Source organism: Triticum urartu, chromosome 5A (genome assembly GCF_056163025.1).
Source record: "Triticum urartu cultivar PI428250 chromosome 5A, HENAU_Tu73, whole genome shotgun sequence".
Classification (NCBI taxonomy): Eukaryota; Viridiplantae; Streptophyta; class Magnoliopsida; order Poales; family Poaceae; genus Triticum; species Triticum urartu.
In genome coordinates, this window is record NC_141877.1 from 392,116,799 (window position 1) to 392,133,479 (window position 16,681).

The 16,681-nt window shown below is 46.4% G+C and overlaps 1 protein-coding gene and 1 pseudogene across 1 annotated transcript; one reads left to right on the forward strand and one right to left on the reverse strand.

The window, feature by feature from the left end:
* LOC125506084 (uncharacterized) overlaps positions 1-7,368 on the reverse strand; it is a 33,275-nt pseudogene extending 25,907 nt beyond the window's left edge.
* Positions 7,369-10,226: 2,858 nt separating this feature from the next.
* LOC147971544 (chaperone protein dnaJ 20, chloroplastic-like) lies at positions 10,227-10,974 on the forward strand. Its single transcript, XM_087522802.1, has one exon. It carries the CDS (start codon positions 10,234-10,236, stop codon positions 10,789-10,791), a length of 558 nt encoding a protein of 185 aa, XP_087378928.1. The 5' UTR covers positions 10,227-10,233; the 3' UTR covers positions 10,792-10,974.
* Positions 10,975-16,681: the final 5,707 nt, after the last annotated feature.

The window sequence follows — 16,681 nt, forward strand, 5'->3', positions numbered from 1 at the left end:
TGGTGATGCTATCGTACAATGACTTCACAAGAACCAACAGTAAGTAAAGAGAAGGGAAGGATGAAACCAGTGACTCGTTGAAGACAATGATTTGTTGGACCAGTTCCAGTTGCTGTGACAACTGTACGTCTGGTTAGGGAGGTCGAGATTCAACTCAAAAGACCTCGTCTTCACCTTATTCCCCTTGAGCTAAGGACACCCAGTCCCCGCCCAATTACTCTGGTAAGTCTTCAAGGTAGACTTCCAAACCTTCATAGACTTCGTTCACCGGTGATCCACAATGACTCTTGGATGCTCAGAACGCGACGCCTAACCGGCTGGAGGATTCACAGTCCTCAAGTGTAATAAGTCTTCAGATCACACAGACAAGAAGACTTAAGTGATCCCTAACATTCTTTGGCTCTGGGTGGTTAGGGCTTTATCCTCTCAAGGAATTCTCTCTTAAAGGCTTCGAGGTGGGTTGCTCTCAAACGACAAAAGCCGTACTTTAACTCTGAGCAGCCAACCGTTTATGGTTGTAGGGGGTGGGCTATTTATAGCCACTAGGCAACCCGACCTGATTTGTCCGAAATGACCCTGGGTCACTAAGGAACTGACACATGTTCCAACGGTCAGATTTCAAACACACACGGTAACTTTACTTGGGCTACAAGCAAAGCTGACTTGTCCAACTTTGAACAAGATTCGCTCTCATAGTCTTCACTCGAAGACATAGGATTTTGATTAAGCATCACTTCAGTCATTCTGACTGGTTTTCTTGGACCCCACTTAACAGTACAGTGGTTCCTATGACTCAACAAAGAAGAAAAAGGAACTACGAAAGATCTAAGTTTTCGCGCTCCATAGTCTTCATGCGATGTCTTCTCTTGTCATAGTCTTCAAGGTGAATGTCTTCACTTACCACCTTTGACTTCAATGTCTTCATACATTTTTAGGGGTCGTCTCTGGTAGGAAAACCGAATCAATGAGGGACTTCTACCTGTGTTATCCTACAATTCTCACAAACACATTAGTCCCTCAACTAGGTTTGTCGTCAATACTCCAAAACCAACTAGGGGTGGCACTAGATGCACTTACAATAGGGCAAGTAGCAAGCGACTCAGGAACAAAATACATAATAAGACCATTTCGGCATTTGATCTTGCGCCCTACAAGATGTTTAAGGTCCCCAGCAATAGCTTCAGACGAATTTGATTCTCAGCTGGAGACCATTCCCTGCAAAAGAGAGTTAAGCTTTCTTAGCCACCCACATCTTCAAGGGTGGCTTCGAAGCAATGAGTCTAAGTGCAGCATCTGAGAACTTTGGCTTTGGAGCCCTGGCAAAAAGTCTTGCTAGTGGACAATAGTACTCATAAGAATAAGCAGAGTAGTTCTTGGTCTTATGAACATGGCAGTTTGATGAAACACGCTCATATTCATAGGCCTGAGTATGGCTTCCCTGCAAAACATTTGCATTAGTGCGACTCAGGTGAGTCCTTTGTCTGTATGAAGCCTTTGGACCATATGAAGCCTGTGGTCTGGGGTTTGTCTTCTTCACTTGTGGTGTCATGACGACATTCACAGGAAGATTCTCCAGCAACCTTTTCGGCACCCGGACTTTCTTCATAGGTGGCCCATTCCTGCAGTTAGTACCAATATACCTAGCAAACACTTCACCATTCTGATTCTTAAACAGTTTATAGTTTGCATCAAAGGATTCATCAATAACAATGGGATTAGCACAATTGAAGCCTGACAGGGTGGATGGATCCACTGAGGGTTCCTTTGCAGCAACCCATGTGGTTTTGGGGTACTGCTCAGGTTTCCAGTAAGAGCCATCAACATTCATTTTCCTGTCAAACCCAAGACCCTCTTTCCTAGGGTTTCGGTTCAGGATCTGCCTTTTGAGAACATCACATAGTGTCTGATGCCCTTTGAGACTTTTGTACATCCCGGTTTCAAGCAATGTCTTCAACCTTGCATTTTCATCAGCAATAGCAGTGGTATCCTCAGCAGAGGGGTTAGTTACCACATCAACAGTTGAAGATATTGCAATAGTAGCAGCAGTAGAACACCCAGCAATAGAAGTAGCGTTGTCACGCTCAATGCATTTAAGACATGGTGGTTCAAATCCTTCCTGAGCGAAACTGATCTGTTTGGCGCGAAGTGACTCGTTTTCCTTTTGAAGATCTTCATGAGCCGCTCTCAATTTCTCAAGATCTTTCTTCCTTTGAAGATAATCATAGGAAAGCTTTTCATGAGTTGTTGAGAGCGTTTCATGACGACTTTCAAGTTCCTCATACTTAACATGAAGATTTTTTATGTCTTCAATTAAGGACTGAGATCGAGTCATTTCAGCGTCCAACAGGTCATCGCTTTTGTCTAATAGTTTTTTAATATGTTCCATTGCTTTCTGTTGTTCAGTTGCAATTTTAGCAAGTGTTTTGTAGCTAGGTTTGGAACCACAATCAGAGTCATCTTCACTGGATGTTTGATAGTGAGTAGTGCGTGTGTTTACCTTGGCACCGCGTGCCATGAAGCAGTAGGTGGGAGCGGAGTAGTCCTTGTCATTTGCATCGGTGTTGGTGATGAAGTCATTGTCTTCAGTGTTGAAGATGGACTTGGCAACGTATGCTGTAGCCAGACTTGCAATGCCATAATCGGACTCCTCCTCAGACTCCACCTCCACCTCCTCAGAAGCGGACTCCTCCTCTGAATCCATTTCCTTGCCAACAAATGCACGAGCCTTGCTAGATGAGCTCTTCTTGTGTGATGAAGACTTTGAGGAAGACTTGGAAGAAGACTTTGAGTATTTCTTCTTCTTCTTGTCATCAGAATCATACTCCTTGCTCTTCTTCTTCTTCTTCTTCTTGTTCTCATTGTCCCACTGCGGACACTCAGAGATGTAGTGGCCAGGTTTCTTGCACTTGTGGCATGTTCTCTTCTTGTAGTCATGAGCAGAAGCTTCATCATTCCTTGAGCTTGATCGTGAAGACTTTCTGAAGCGTTTCTTCTTGGTGAATTTTTGGAACTTCTTCACAAGCATAGCAAGCTCCTTTCCAATGTCTTCAGGATCATCAGAACTGCTGTCAGATTCTTCTTCAGATGAGGAGACAACTTTTGCCTTCAAGGCACGAGTTTTCCCATAGTTGGGACCATAGATGTCTCTTTTCTCAGAAAGCTGAAACTCATGTGTGTTGGGCCTCTCAAGTATGTCAGACGGATCGAGTGTCTTGAAGTCAGGACATTCTTGAATCATCAGGGCTAGGGTGTCAAACGAGCTGTCAAGTGATCTCAGGAGTGCTTTGATGACTTCATGCTTGGTGATCTCAGTAGCGCCGAGGGCTTGAAGCTCATTTGTGATGTCAGTGAGTCGATCAAACATGAGCTTGACATTCTCATTGTCATTTCTCTTGAAGCGGTTGAAGAGGTTGCGAAGGACACTGATTCTTTGATCTCTCTGGGTTGAGACGCCTTCGTTGACCTTGGAGAGCCAGTCCCAGACTAGCTTGGATGTTTCCAAAGCACTCACACGGCCATACTGTCCTTTGGTCAGATGACCACAGATGATGTTCTTGGCAGTGGAGTCCAATTGAAAGAACTTCTTGACAACAGCAGCGGTGACACCTTCACCAGCCTTGGGAACGCCATTCTTGACGATATACCATAGGTCGACATCAATGGCTTCAAGATGCATGCGCATCTTATTCTTCTAGTAGGGATATTTGAAGGAAATATGCCCTAGAGGCAATAATAAAGTTATTATTTATTTCCTTATATCATGATAAATGTTTATTATTCATGCTAGAATTGTATTAACCGGAAACATAATACATGTGTGAATACATAGACAAACAGAGTGTCACTAGTATGCCTCTACTAGACTAGCTCGTTAATCAAAGATGGTTATGTTTCCTAACCATGGACAAAGAGTTGTTATTTGATTAACGGGATCACATCATTAGGTGAATGATCTGATTGACATGACCCATTCCATTAGCTTAGCACCCGATCGTTTAGTATGTTGCTATTGCTTTCTTCATGACTTATACATGTTCCTATGACTATGAGATTATGCAACTCCCGTTTACCGGAGGAACACTTTGTGTGCTACCAAACGTCACAATGTAACTGGGTGATTATAAAGGTGCTCTACAGGTGTCTCCAAAGGTACATGTTGGGTTGGCGTATTTCGAGATTAGGATTTGTCACTCCGATTGTCGGAGAGGTATCTCTGGGCCCTCTCGGTAATACACATCACATAAGCCTTGCAAGCATTGCAACTAATGAGTTAGTTGTGAGATGATGTATTACGGAACGAGTAAAGAGACTTGCTGGTAACGATATTGAACTAGGTATTAAGATACCGACGATCGAATCTCGGGCAAGTAACATACCGATGACAAAGGGAACAACGTATGTTGTTATGCGGTCTGACCAATAAAGATCTTCGTAGAATATGTAGGAGCCAATATGAGCATCCAGGTTCCGCTATTGGTTATTGACCGGAGACGTGTCTCGGTCATGTCTACATTGTTCTCGAACCCGTAGGGTCCGCACGCTTAAGGTTTCGATGACAGTTATATTATGAGTTTATGAGTTTTGATGTACCGAAGGAGTTCGGAGTCCCGGATGGGATCGGGGACATGACGAGGAGTCTCGAAATGGTCGAGACATAAAGATTGATATATTGGAAGCCTATATTTGGATATCGGAAGTGTTCCGGGTGAAATCGGGATTTTACCGGAGTACCGGGAGGTTACCGGAACCCCCCGGGAGGTATATGGGCCTTAGTGGGCCTTAGTGGAAGAGAGGAGAGGTGGCCAGGGCTGGGCCGCGCGCCCCTCCCCCCCTAGTCCAAATAGGACAAGGAGAGGGGGGCGGCGCCCCCCTTCCTTCTCTCTCTCCTCTTTCCCCCCTCCCGAATCCTATTCCAACTAGGAAGGGGGGGAATCCTACTCCCGGAGGGAGTAGGACTCCTCCTGGCGCGCCCTCTCCTGGCCGGCCGCACCCCCCTTTGATCCTTTATATACGGAGGCAGAGGGCACCCCTAGACACACAAGTTGATCCACGTGATCATATTCTTAGCCGTGTGCGGTGCCCCCTTCCACCATAGTCCTCGATAATATTGTAGTGGTGCTTAGGCGAAGCCCTGCGACGGTAGTACATCAAGATCGTCACCACGCTGTCGTGCTGACGGAACTCTTCCCCGACACTTTGCTGGATCGGAGTCCGGGGATCGTCATCGAGCTGAACGTGTGCTAGAACTCGGAGGTGCCGTAGTTTCGGTGCTTGATCGGTCGGGCCGTGAAGACGTACGAGTACATCAACCACGTTGTGCTAAACGCTTCCGTTGTTGATCTACAAGGGTACGTAGATCACACTCTCCCCTCTCGTTGCTATGCATCACCATGATCTTGCGTGTGCGTAGGAAATTTTTTGAAATTACTACGTTACCCAACAATATTTAGTTCCATCGAAGACTGGGCACGCAGCGGAGACTTTGATTATCCCTGCAGTCGACATAGCTAAAACTCCAGGTGGTTAAACCGAATCACACAGAACAAGGGAGTACCTTGCTCTGATACCAATTGAAAGTGCTAGTGATCGACTAGAGGGGGGTGAATAGGCGATTTTTATGGAAGTCTTCAAAGCATGGAAGTTCCGAAGACAAACGATAGAAATAAACCTATTACCATGCAGCGGAAGGTAGACTACACTAAGCAAGCCATAGTCAAGTATTCAATGAAGTGAAAGCACAACGACTAATAGCAGCTAGGCAGTATAGATCAGGTAGGAAGATAGTGTGAAGCCAATCAGAACAAGCGGTCACTCAGTGAAGACAAAAGATAATGCAACCATACAATGACTTCACCAGAGCCAACAGTAAGTAAAGGAATGGGAATGATGAAACCAGTGACTCATTGAAGACAATGATTTGTTGGACCAGTTCCAGTTGCTGTGACAACTGTACGTCTGGTTAGGGAGGCTGAGATTCAACTAAGAAGACCGTGTCTTCACCTTATTCCCCTTGAGCTAAGGACACCCAGTCCTCGCCCAATCACTCTGGTAAGTCTTCAAGGTAGACTTCCAAACCTTCACAGACTTCGTTCACAGGTGATCCACAATGACTCTTGGATGCTCAGAACGCGACGCCTAACCGGCTGGAGGATTCATAGTCCTCAAGTGTAATAAGTCTTCAGATCACACAGACAAGAAGACTTAAGTGATGCCTAACACTCTTTGGCTCTGGGTGTTTAGGGCTTTATCCTCGCAAGGAATTCTCTCTCAAAGACTTCGAGGTGGGTTGCTCTCAAACGACAAAAGCCGTGCACTAACGCTGAGCAGCCAACCGTTTATGGTTGTAGGGGGTGGGCTATTTATAGCCACAAGGCGACCCGACCTGATTTTCCCGAAATGACCCTGGGTCACTAAGGAACTGACACGTGTTCCAACGGTCAGATTTCAAGCACACACGACAACTTTACTTGGGCTACAAGCAAAGCTGACTTATCCAACTCTGAATAAGATTTGCTCTCATAGTCTTCACTCGAAGACATAGGATTTTGGTTAAGCATCACTTCAGTCATTCTGACTGGTTCTCTTGGACCCCACTTAACAGTACGGTTGTTCCTATGACTCAACAAAGAAGAAAAAGAACGACGAAACTGCTAAGTCTTCGTGCTCCATAGTCTTCACGCGATGTCTTCTCTTGTCATAGTCTTCAATGTGAATGTCTTCACATACCACCTTTGACTTCAATGTCTTCATGCATTTTTAGGGGTCATCTCTGGTAGGAAAACCGAATCAATGAGGGACTTCTACCTGTGTTATCCTACAATTCTCACAAACACATTAGTCCCTCAACCAGGTTTGTCGTCAATACTCCAAAACCAACTAGGGGTGGCACTAGATGCACTTACAACAACTAAGAACAGTACCTATGAACCCTAGAACTAAATTCAGTAACTATGAACCCTATAACATGAATAATAACTATGAACCCTAGAACATGAACAATACCTACAAACCCTAGAACAAGAATTGGAATGCTGCAAAGTCACAACTTAAAACTTACTTCAGTGGCACAGGCAATGAACCTCCTCCCAGTATTTATCCCCTCAAATGCAACATATTTCCTCCCTGGATATTCATGCTCACAAATCACATTCAAGTCGTCAGCAAGACCCTCGAACGACGGCTCATCAGTTGTAGCTGGGATCTGAGAAATCCAACAAAAACTTGTTCAAATTGAGCAAATGTTGAACCCTAGAAACCATATAACACAAATGAGCAATAGAAGGTTCTGACCTTGATAGGGGAGTCGTCGAAGGAGATGTACTGCGCGGCGGAGCCCTCAGTGCTCTCGCTGTCGCTCCAGGACACCATGGCTGCCGGCGGCGGTCGGAGAGGAGAGGAGCAAGAGAGAGGGGAGCGAGCGAGCATGAGAGCAGAGAGAGCGAGCGAGATGTGGTCGGGCGCGGGCGGTCTGTCTCTCGCGACCCGAGTGCGTCGGTCTTAAGGAAACGGTGCCGTCCGCGCGTCCGTTAGGACACGTCAGAGATTTTGGGCCCACCTGTCGGAAACACCCTCAACCGCGCCAAATGACAGGTTCAGTGCACTCTGCAAAACTTTTACTGAATGCGCGATGGCTTTTGTAAAAGATTAGCGACCAGGTTGTTTTCTGCAAGAGAAGCTTCAAATATGGTGGTTTCTTGCAATTCACTCCTTTAATTCTGATGCTGCCATTTTCACTAAGCTGAATAAATCGGGTATTAGGCTTATGGGCATGACCATGCTCACCGATGCGTGGTGGCATGCAGCGAGGCGATCTTTACAGAGTTGGAGCCTGAAATGGTTGAAGCCATGGCCCTGAGGTGTGCTGTTCAGTTGTCAGTAGATGAACATGTCTCTCATGTGATCTTTGTCTCTGATTGCTTTGATCATTCCCTTGTTGGCTCACTTGTTGCTGATATCAAGTGTGTTTCTGCGCTATTTGACTCGGTGATATTCAAACATGTTTCGTGTGCACTTAAATGTCAAGCTCATTTGTTTGCTAAATCACCTATGCACTCTATTAGTTCTAGTGTTTTACGTTCTGTTTCGGATTGTATCTGCGGAACTTTGTATAATGTCGTTGTTTAATCAATAAAGCTGAAGTTCTCCCCCAAAAAGTTCACTTTTGTTTGATAAATAAGCGAATTTCTGATTGATTTAATCCATAAATAAATCACGTTGACAACAATTGCAGTATTGATTCGTATTGGTTTTTTTTTGAGGGGTGATTCGTATTGGTACACAATGGTGGAACTAAAGCAAGGCCGGATGGGCCATGGACAGCCCAATATTTTAAAATTTGTCCACAACCTTTTTTACTGCTGGGCCTTAGAACACCGGCCCACAGGCTATTTCTTTCATTTTGGCTGGTCCAGCCCGCCCAGAGTTGAGCTTAGGTAAACAAGCAAGTGTGTACTAGGCATAGGAACGGTATTTATGTGAACGTGCTAAGTACTACAAACGCATAAGCCAGTAATAGCATCTACAGTCAGCTCCTTAAACGTTCCTTATATGTCCAGACGGATGGCTGAGTCAGTGATCGATCATGAAATGGTGGTCCATCCGGTCCCCTCAAATCGGCCCTATACGTCTGAACTGATCGCACCCCTTATATCCAGCTCGTATCTGGGACAAATATGAGGAGGGCCGGACGCAACCGGCCCCATCCGTCATGCCAGACAAGATAGACCAAACCCACCTCAAATTTCACCAAATTGACCAAGTCCATTGCCCTCCTCATCATCTGTCCTCCATGTCTCGCATCTGAGTCATAGTTGTCCTCCACCCTTGCTCCCCATCCTGTAGGTGCAGTTGGGTCACTGACATGTGGGCCCAACAGGCATCTGGCCCACATGCCAGTGACCCAACTGCACCTGCAGTTATGTCACTGTAGCTCAGTCCGTCCGCCACCATAGATGTCACCATTGGGTACCCCATCACCATCGTTGGCACGGAAGATGCATCGTCATCGTGCATGAGGATGAGCTGCATGGGCAAAGGAAGCAGCGCAAGCGGGAAGCGGTGGCGAAGGAAGTTGCGCAAGCGGGAAGCAGCGACGAAGGATGTTCCGGCCAAGGAGCTTGTGGACGTCAAGGAGGATGTGTCCCTTTCGCTGCGCCCGGCCACCCCGCGCGTGTCCGCCCTTCCGCCGACAAGGAAGCCTTCATCTGCACCACCCGTGACCAATGACGATTCGACGTCTGGATGGGTGATTCCAGAGGGATTTATGCAAATAGAGGGGTCGGAGAAGGTGTGTGACTCGCCGCAGCTCCAATGGGCGTGGACAAGCACGGGCAGCGGCGGCGCCAGGTCTGCACATGTCATGTTCAACTGAATGTCATAGTAGGACATGATACCTTTTTTTTTTGACTATTTCCTGTAGGGCAAAGCCCCACAGTCCTTTATTGACACGGTACATTTTTTGCTCCATTTTGTATCGTTCGTTATTCGCTATGCCATTGGTCAAATTAGTTGCATGCGACATTGGATCGATTAGCTGCATATATGTCTATGCTGTTAGTTTATTTGAAGTTACATTCATAATATTTAAGGATGTTTTGTTGATGGAATCTTGGTGAGCCACTTTGTCGGACGAACCCTCCATGGTTGGGTACCACGGACGCTGCACTGGAGCTCCACCCTCCCTCGTGGCATCAGGGCCAGGAGGAAAGTATGGGCACAGCTGCATAGCGCATGGCTTGAGCACGGAGGGAAGCACGGTGAAACTTAGCTATGCGCTTACGCACATCAGGTATTGATAATATTTGCCATGACACCCAAGACAATGCTCCGAGAGAAACAAGGAATAGCGCGTGAACTATTCCCATTGCCGGAGCGGATTAATTAACCAACTAATCAGAGCTGTCGCTCGCCTGGATTTTTAATTTCTTGCACCATTTGCACGTACGGGTCTGTGAGGAGGAGAATCTTCCATCATCATAAACTATGATCTCCTGTAACAGCCACACGGTCAAACCTCAGACGGCGGAAACAGGCGAATCTACGTGCGGCCGGGTCGACCGCCACCTTCCGCACGCGCACTCTCTTTGTCTCCGTCCAAATGGCGCATCCGTATACGGTATACCTTCACCACCAATTTACCCAAACCTAAAACGCGTTACCGCACCGGCCGACCGCGCACCTCCTTACTATTTGTCTCGTCCTCCGGCGCGCCGCTCCGGTCCGGCCTATATATACATGGTCCGTACATTTTGTTCTTCGTCACCGCCAGTACGCACCTCGCTCTACACCGCCTGCAAGGACTTCTTTCTTTCTTGGAACGTTCGACCAGCCATGAACGCCACGGTCAGTGTTAGCGGCGGTGCCGTCTTTGGCCGGAGGAGCCGCCGCACTGTCAAGGCGGCCGCGGCTGCGAGCGCTGGCGTCCGCCGCCCGGCGGGCAGGGCCACGGACTACTACAAGGTGCTGTCGCTGGAGCACTCGGCGGGCGTGGGCGAGGAGGAGGTCAAGCGCGCGTACCGGCGGCTGGCGCTGCAGTACCACCCCGACGTGTGCCCGCCGTCGCGCAGGGCCGAGTCCACGGAGCTCTTCGTCGAGCTCCGCCGCGCCTACGAGACGCTGTCCGACCCGGCTACGAGGGTGCGGTACGACGCTGAGCTGAGGACGGGCCGGGCTGAGGCGAGGCCGCCGGCGGATGGGTTCGCGAGGGACGTGTGGGAGGCGCAGCTGTGCGTGCTGCGGGCGCGGTCCGAGCGGCGGCAGAAGGCGAGCGGGTACAGCGGCCGCCGGTTCTAGGCGATGGACGACGGTCTGATGCTTGAGCGCTGCAAGCTCAAGTTTGTTCCTTGTGTTGACCTGGTTGATTCTTTCATTTGACCGTACCCGTACACACAGAGTGATGACTCGTGGCATCTGTTTTTATTTGGGTGTTTGAGTTGTGTAAGGTGTAATATCATGACAAAAATAACTGATTTTTACATGAAGTTTTTTAATTCAAAGTTTTGCATGTTTTTGAGTGACGTTACTAATGTTTTCACTGAACTCCACGTATATTTGTTTGCACGTCGTTTGTCACCCCAAAATGAACTGAACTCATTCAGTTAGATTCTAAATCCCATTCTCATATCATTTGAATTAGATGCAAAATATTTCAGTTAACATTCCCATACATATAGTATGTTTGGATGTCAAACGGAAGTAAAAGTTAATCAATCTACTTCCTCCGATCCAATTAATTAGCTAACGAGGGAGTATTATTTTTTGTGCTTTGAATTTAATATCGTTTTCACACATAAAATATTGCTCAAAATCAGTTGAAATTTGGCTAATGTTGTTCGGATGGGGATCCAACTGTAAAAGTAAATCGACGTCCAAATTTTCGTAGAACTTTGGTATTTAAAAGTTCAAGGTTGTGTTCACGCTATAAAGTTTCCATGAAAATAATTCAAAATTTTGATGGGCATTGTCTACTTACCGAGGAGCAACTTGAGCTTATTCCCAGATCAACTCGTGCAAGTGGGTCCCATGTAATTGTATGTAGTAAATTTATGGTTTCAATTCTTGTGCTCAAATTTGTGGAATGCATTTCAGTTCTTGGAGTATGGACTCAATTCATGGGAGCCGGACAAGGTTTTAATTGGATTTGTCATTTCTAAAGCCACAAAAATCTTGCTTAAAAATTGAACAAGTTGCATATGTATGCATAGTATTTAGATCTAGATTCATCATTTCATATTTCCTTTAGAAACACAGTATAGACGCACACTCACAACAAACACGTGTGCCAAACCCTATGAACATATACGCAAGCACAACCTACTATTGTGAGCATCTTTGAGAGATCGAAACGGCGGATTCTGGGAAGTCACCACAAACAGATTGTACTCAAGGAGCATGTCATACCATTGAAAAATAGCATCAAATAGGCTGAAAAAAAATCCAGAAACAGTCTTGCTAAGTCTCAGTCAACTAAGACTTAACGTAGTCTCAATCCATGCAATATCCGTGAGATCTACATTGAGATTTGAGCAAAAGAATCAGGTTTTTATTTCTCTCTATTGCATGTCATGTCACTTGACTTAAACTTGGTTAAATCTCAGCCGAGTGAGACCTAGCCACACCCATCCAGAAAATATGTGAGTACCCGTTCCAAGTCTAAGACTTCAATAGGATGGGTTGATTCCACCGCAAGCAATCTAATCAAGAAAATACTCCAAGTACTCTTCTTTTATGAACCATACTTCGTCTTCGCCACATAACGTTCTCCTGTCCTCGCATGTTGTCACCACTGCCTCTCCACCCTCCTCCCCTTTTCCATGATATAAAGCAATACATTGCGTGGAGCCACCGTCCAACCTAACTAGGGCCCAGTTGTTTTGCCAGAATCTTAGGATTCTCCCACAATCCAACCCCTACCCAGCTTCTCCTAGAATCTTTGAGCCTCATTTGTTTTCATATCCTATCTAGTTAGGATCTAATTAGATAGGATTGTAAAACGAATGGGGCTCATAGATTCTGGGAGAAGCTGGGTAGGGGTCAGATTCTGGGAGAATCCCCGGATTCTGGCAAAAGAACTGGGCCTATATCACGTCACCTGCACAAACTAGATGGCTTCTTGTCAGCTTGCAGCCACGACCACCCCTCGAGCCATTTGTGGCCACACAACAAACACACATGTGCCTCTACCGCCTTCTCCTTTTCTCCAAACTCGGGTTTGAGGTGAGGAAGATGGAGCATGGTACCACCAATTACTAATGGAGACCGGAAAAGTAAGATGGCCGCCTTATGAGAAAAGTGGGAAAGATTAGTGAAACACATTGGCGGGTGACCCTAAAATTGCACAAAGACTGGTATTAGAGTCCCTCGGTAATCTCAATCATAGAGGTCAAAGCTGCTAATATAACCACAAACATATAAGAGCTATAAGAAGTAACAAGGAATCCCACGTGAACTCAAAGCAAGATAAGCACCATGGCGAGTTTTGCCTCAAAGACTGCCAAAGTTGCTATGAAATAGGTGAATTATTTGTCCACCTAAATGAAAATTTCAAAATCCCAACCTTACGAGTACATTTACCGATTCCTTTTTTCTAGTGAGCGAGGACAAAATTAAACTATAAGAAACAAACTAGGCTCCAAATATGCCCCGGGTCTAATTGATGTTTTTTAGTGAATGAGAGCAGAATATACTTGCAAGATACAAATTAGGCTCCAAATATGTTTAAGGCCTAACTGATGTTCGAGAAACATGGTGAAATAGTGCTAGAGCTCACGCGGAGAGCGACAAGCGCAAACACACACCTGAAAAGATTGATCAGTGGTGTTCAAAGCAGAGCAGCTGCGACACGGGATTAGCAGTGTCGGTGATGGCTCAGGAGCACTTCTAGCCCTTCACTCAAATTCCTATAACTCCTTGAATTTTGGTTTGGGTAATTAAATCCCACCTAGACGTTCCCTCAAATCCTTTAACTCCTCAAAATTTGGAAGGTTACTCATCAATCCAACCATCTTTGCTCAAATTCGAGCAGAATATGCAGGCTTCCCAAATTCTCTCAAACCAATCGACGTGACCCCACACACCCTCAATGTCGTTCGTCATCGCAAAGCTCCTACCTGACGGCGCCTCCAACCTTCTGCGGACCGCACCTCCATGCCCACCTCTCTGTCACCGGAGACGCCACATCCAGGTCCATGGCGATGTTGTCGTTGTTGAGGAAGAACATGATCAAATCCCGCAGGTAGAAGTTGGGCTTGTAGGGTGAGACGATGTGATTGATGTGTGGGAGCTTGGAGGGGAGAAGAGAAGAAGGCGGTAGGGGATGACATGGCTCGGGTTGGCATCTTTGACGAGCTAGAAGGCGGCGGCAGGGGTGTAGCCGGAGATGGGCGAGTCCGGGCTGCAGACGAGCGACCTAGCTTAGTTCACGCTCGGCAAGGAAGGAGAGAGGCACCCAAAAAAAAGGAATGAGAGAGGTTTATATTGAATTGAATCCATACTCCAACCAGTTACTTGAAAGTCTGAGTTGATGAAGAGAGGTGGGCAATATGTTTCAACACTATTTTCACATCTAGTCTCTTTTAGGTCTTAAACGTGAGATCGATGCGCTTTTCTAATATTGTTTTGACACGGTGAGACGTCTTCATTACAATAAATTCATTCTGTAGCTAGTTGCTTCAAAAACTAGAAGGGACAACGAGAGGCACTAATAATAATATATTTCAACAGCTTCCACACGGGACTTAGATTTATTGGGAGTTAATTTTGAGGGAATAAAATTGAACTCCTTCAATTTTAAAAATATAAAATAAAATATACCAACTCACACGATGCGCCTGCAAACACCAACCCACTCTCACTCTCTGCAACGACCAAGGCAGTTGATCAGCCACTCCTTGACTGCTTCCCTGCAGTTGGCGGCCGGCGGAGGGCGAGGACACAACGGCTACACGGCTACATATTCCGAGCTGACCTCGTTTTAGCCGGACGACCGTTGTCTGTACTAAGAAACCGCGTCCGTCATCTGGGTCTCTCGGACTTGGAGGTCGGCTTGGCAAAACGTCTCGTGCTCCCTTCAGATGACCAAACTTCTGGACCTACTTAGGTCAAAGCTCAAGGGTATCTCCAACATCGATTCTCAAACCGTCTGCATACTCTGAACATATTTTTTCTCGTAAATCGAAGGTAAATGTGAGGGCTTTGCGGGCCTCCAGACAGCAACCACGTCCGCTCCTGACTATCCTGGCCCTCCAAACCCCCTTCTCCCTCGCTCGCGCGCATTTCCGTCCGGCGCTAGTCGCCCGCATTCGTGCTGCTGTAGAGCGCGCCGCTCCACATTGAAGACGGCTCAGAGTGGACGGACCTCTCACTGCCTCCGCCATTAAAGTGGCACGCTGGCCGAGGGCGTTGCCCGCGACGCGGCTCCGGTGTCCGCGCCTGTTCTGCCGGAGACACATTACTGGACGAGATGGGACGGATATCTACCACGCCCGTTGAATGCCCCATCCGCCCGTATGTCGTCATTCAGCAGGTTCGCCGGTCGAGAAACCCACTCCGACGGTGCGCATTGATGTATCCAGACGCCTGACCTCACCGAAATCTGTTATTTAAAGGCGGCCACACCCGGCAAATTTCATGCCACAACACAAGCCGCTTCCCATCTTCTTTCCTTGCACTGCATTGGCCATGATTGCAGGCGGCGAAGCTCTGTGGGAGAGCCTTTCCATGGAACTGAAGCGCGAGGTGGTCGCCCTTGCCACCACTTGGCAGAGCCTCCTGATACGTTCATTTTGCATCATGCTTTTATATTAATATTTAATGCATTATGGACAGTTATTACACGTTATATCATAATACTTATGCATTTTCTCTCTTTTTTATAAGATTTACATGAAGAGGAGAATGCCGGCATCTGGAATTCTGGACTGAAAAAGGAGCACATATTAGAGACCTATTTTGCGCAAATCCAAAAGTCCTGAAACTTCACAGAGCAAGTTTTTGGAATATATAAAAAATATTGAGCGAAGAAAGAACCAGAGGGGGGCCACCAGCCAGCCACAAGGGTGCAGAGCGCGCCCTACCCCCTGGGCGCGCCACCCGACCTTGTGGGCCCCCTGGTATGACTTCGGTGCCCATCTTTGCCTATATGGTGTGTTTTGACCTGGAAAAAAAATCAAAAGGAAGCTTTTGGGATGAATCGCCTCCGTCTCGAGGCGGAACCTGGGTAGAATCAATCTAGGCTCCTGCGGAGCTGTTCTGCTGGAGAAACATCCCTCCAGAAAGGGGAAATCGTTGCCATCGTCATCACCATCGATCCTCTCATCGAGAGGGGGTCAATCTCCATCAACATCTTCACCAGCACCATCTCCTCTCAAACCATAGTTCATCTCTTGTATTCGATCTTGGTCCCAAAACCTTAGATTGGTACCTGTGGGTTGCTAGTGGTGTTGATTACTCTTTTTAGTTGATGCTAGTTGGTTTATCCGATGGAAGATTATATTTTTAGATTCTTAATGGTAATTAATACTCCTCTGATCTTGATCATAAATATGTTTTGTGAGTAGTTACGTTTGTTCCTGAGGACATGGGAGAAGTCTTGTTATAAGTAATCATGTGAATTTGGTATTCATTCAATATTTTGATGAGATGTATGTTATCTCTCCTCTAGTGATGTTATGTGAACGTCGACTACATGACACTTCACCATTATTTGGGCCTAGGTGAAGGCATTGGGAAGTAATAAGTAGATGATGGGTTACTAGAGTGACAGAAGCTTCAACCCTAGGTTATGCGTTGCTTTGTAAGGGGTTGATTTGGATCCATATGTTTCACGCTATGGTTAGGTTTACCTTAACACTTCTTTCATAGTTGCGGATGCTTGCGAGCGGGGTTAATCATAAGTAGGAGGCTTGTTCAAGGAATGGCATTACCCAAGCACCGGTCAACCCACATATCAAATTATCAAAGTAACGAACATGAATCATATGAGCATGATGAAAACTAGATTGATAACAATTCTCATGTGTCCTTAGGAGCGCTTTGCTTTATATAAGAGTTCGTCCAGGCTTGTCCTTTGCTACAAAAAGGATTGGGCCACCTTGCTACAAAAGAAAAATGTTCTTGATTGTTGATTCCAAAAGAAAAGGTTGATTCCAAAGAAAAAGTAATTGTCTAGTTTTAATAACGATTC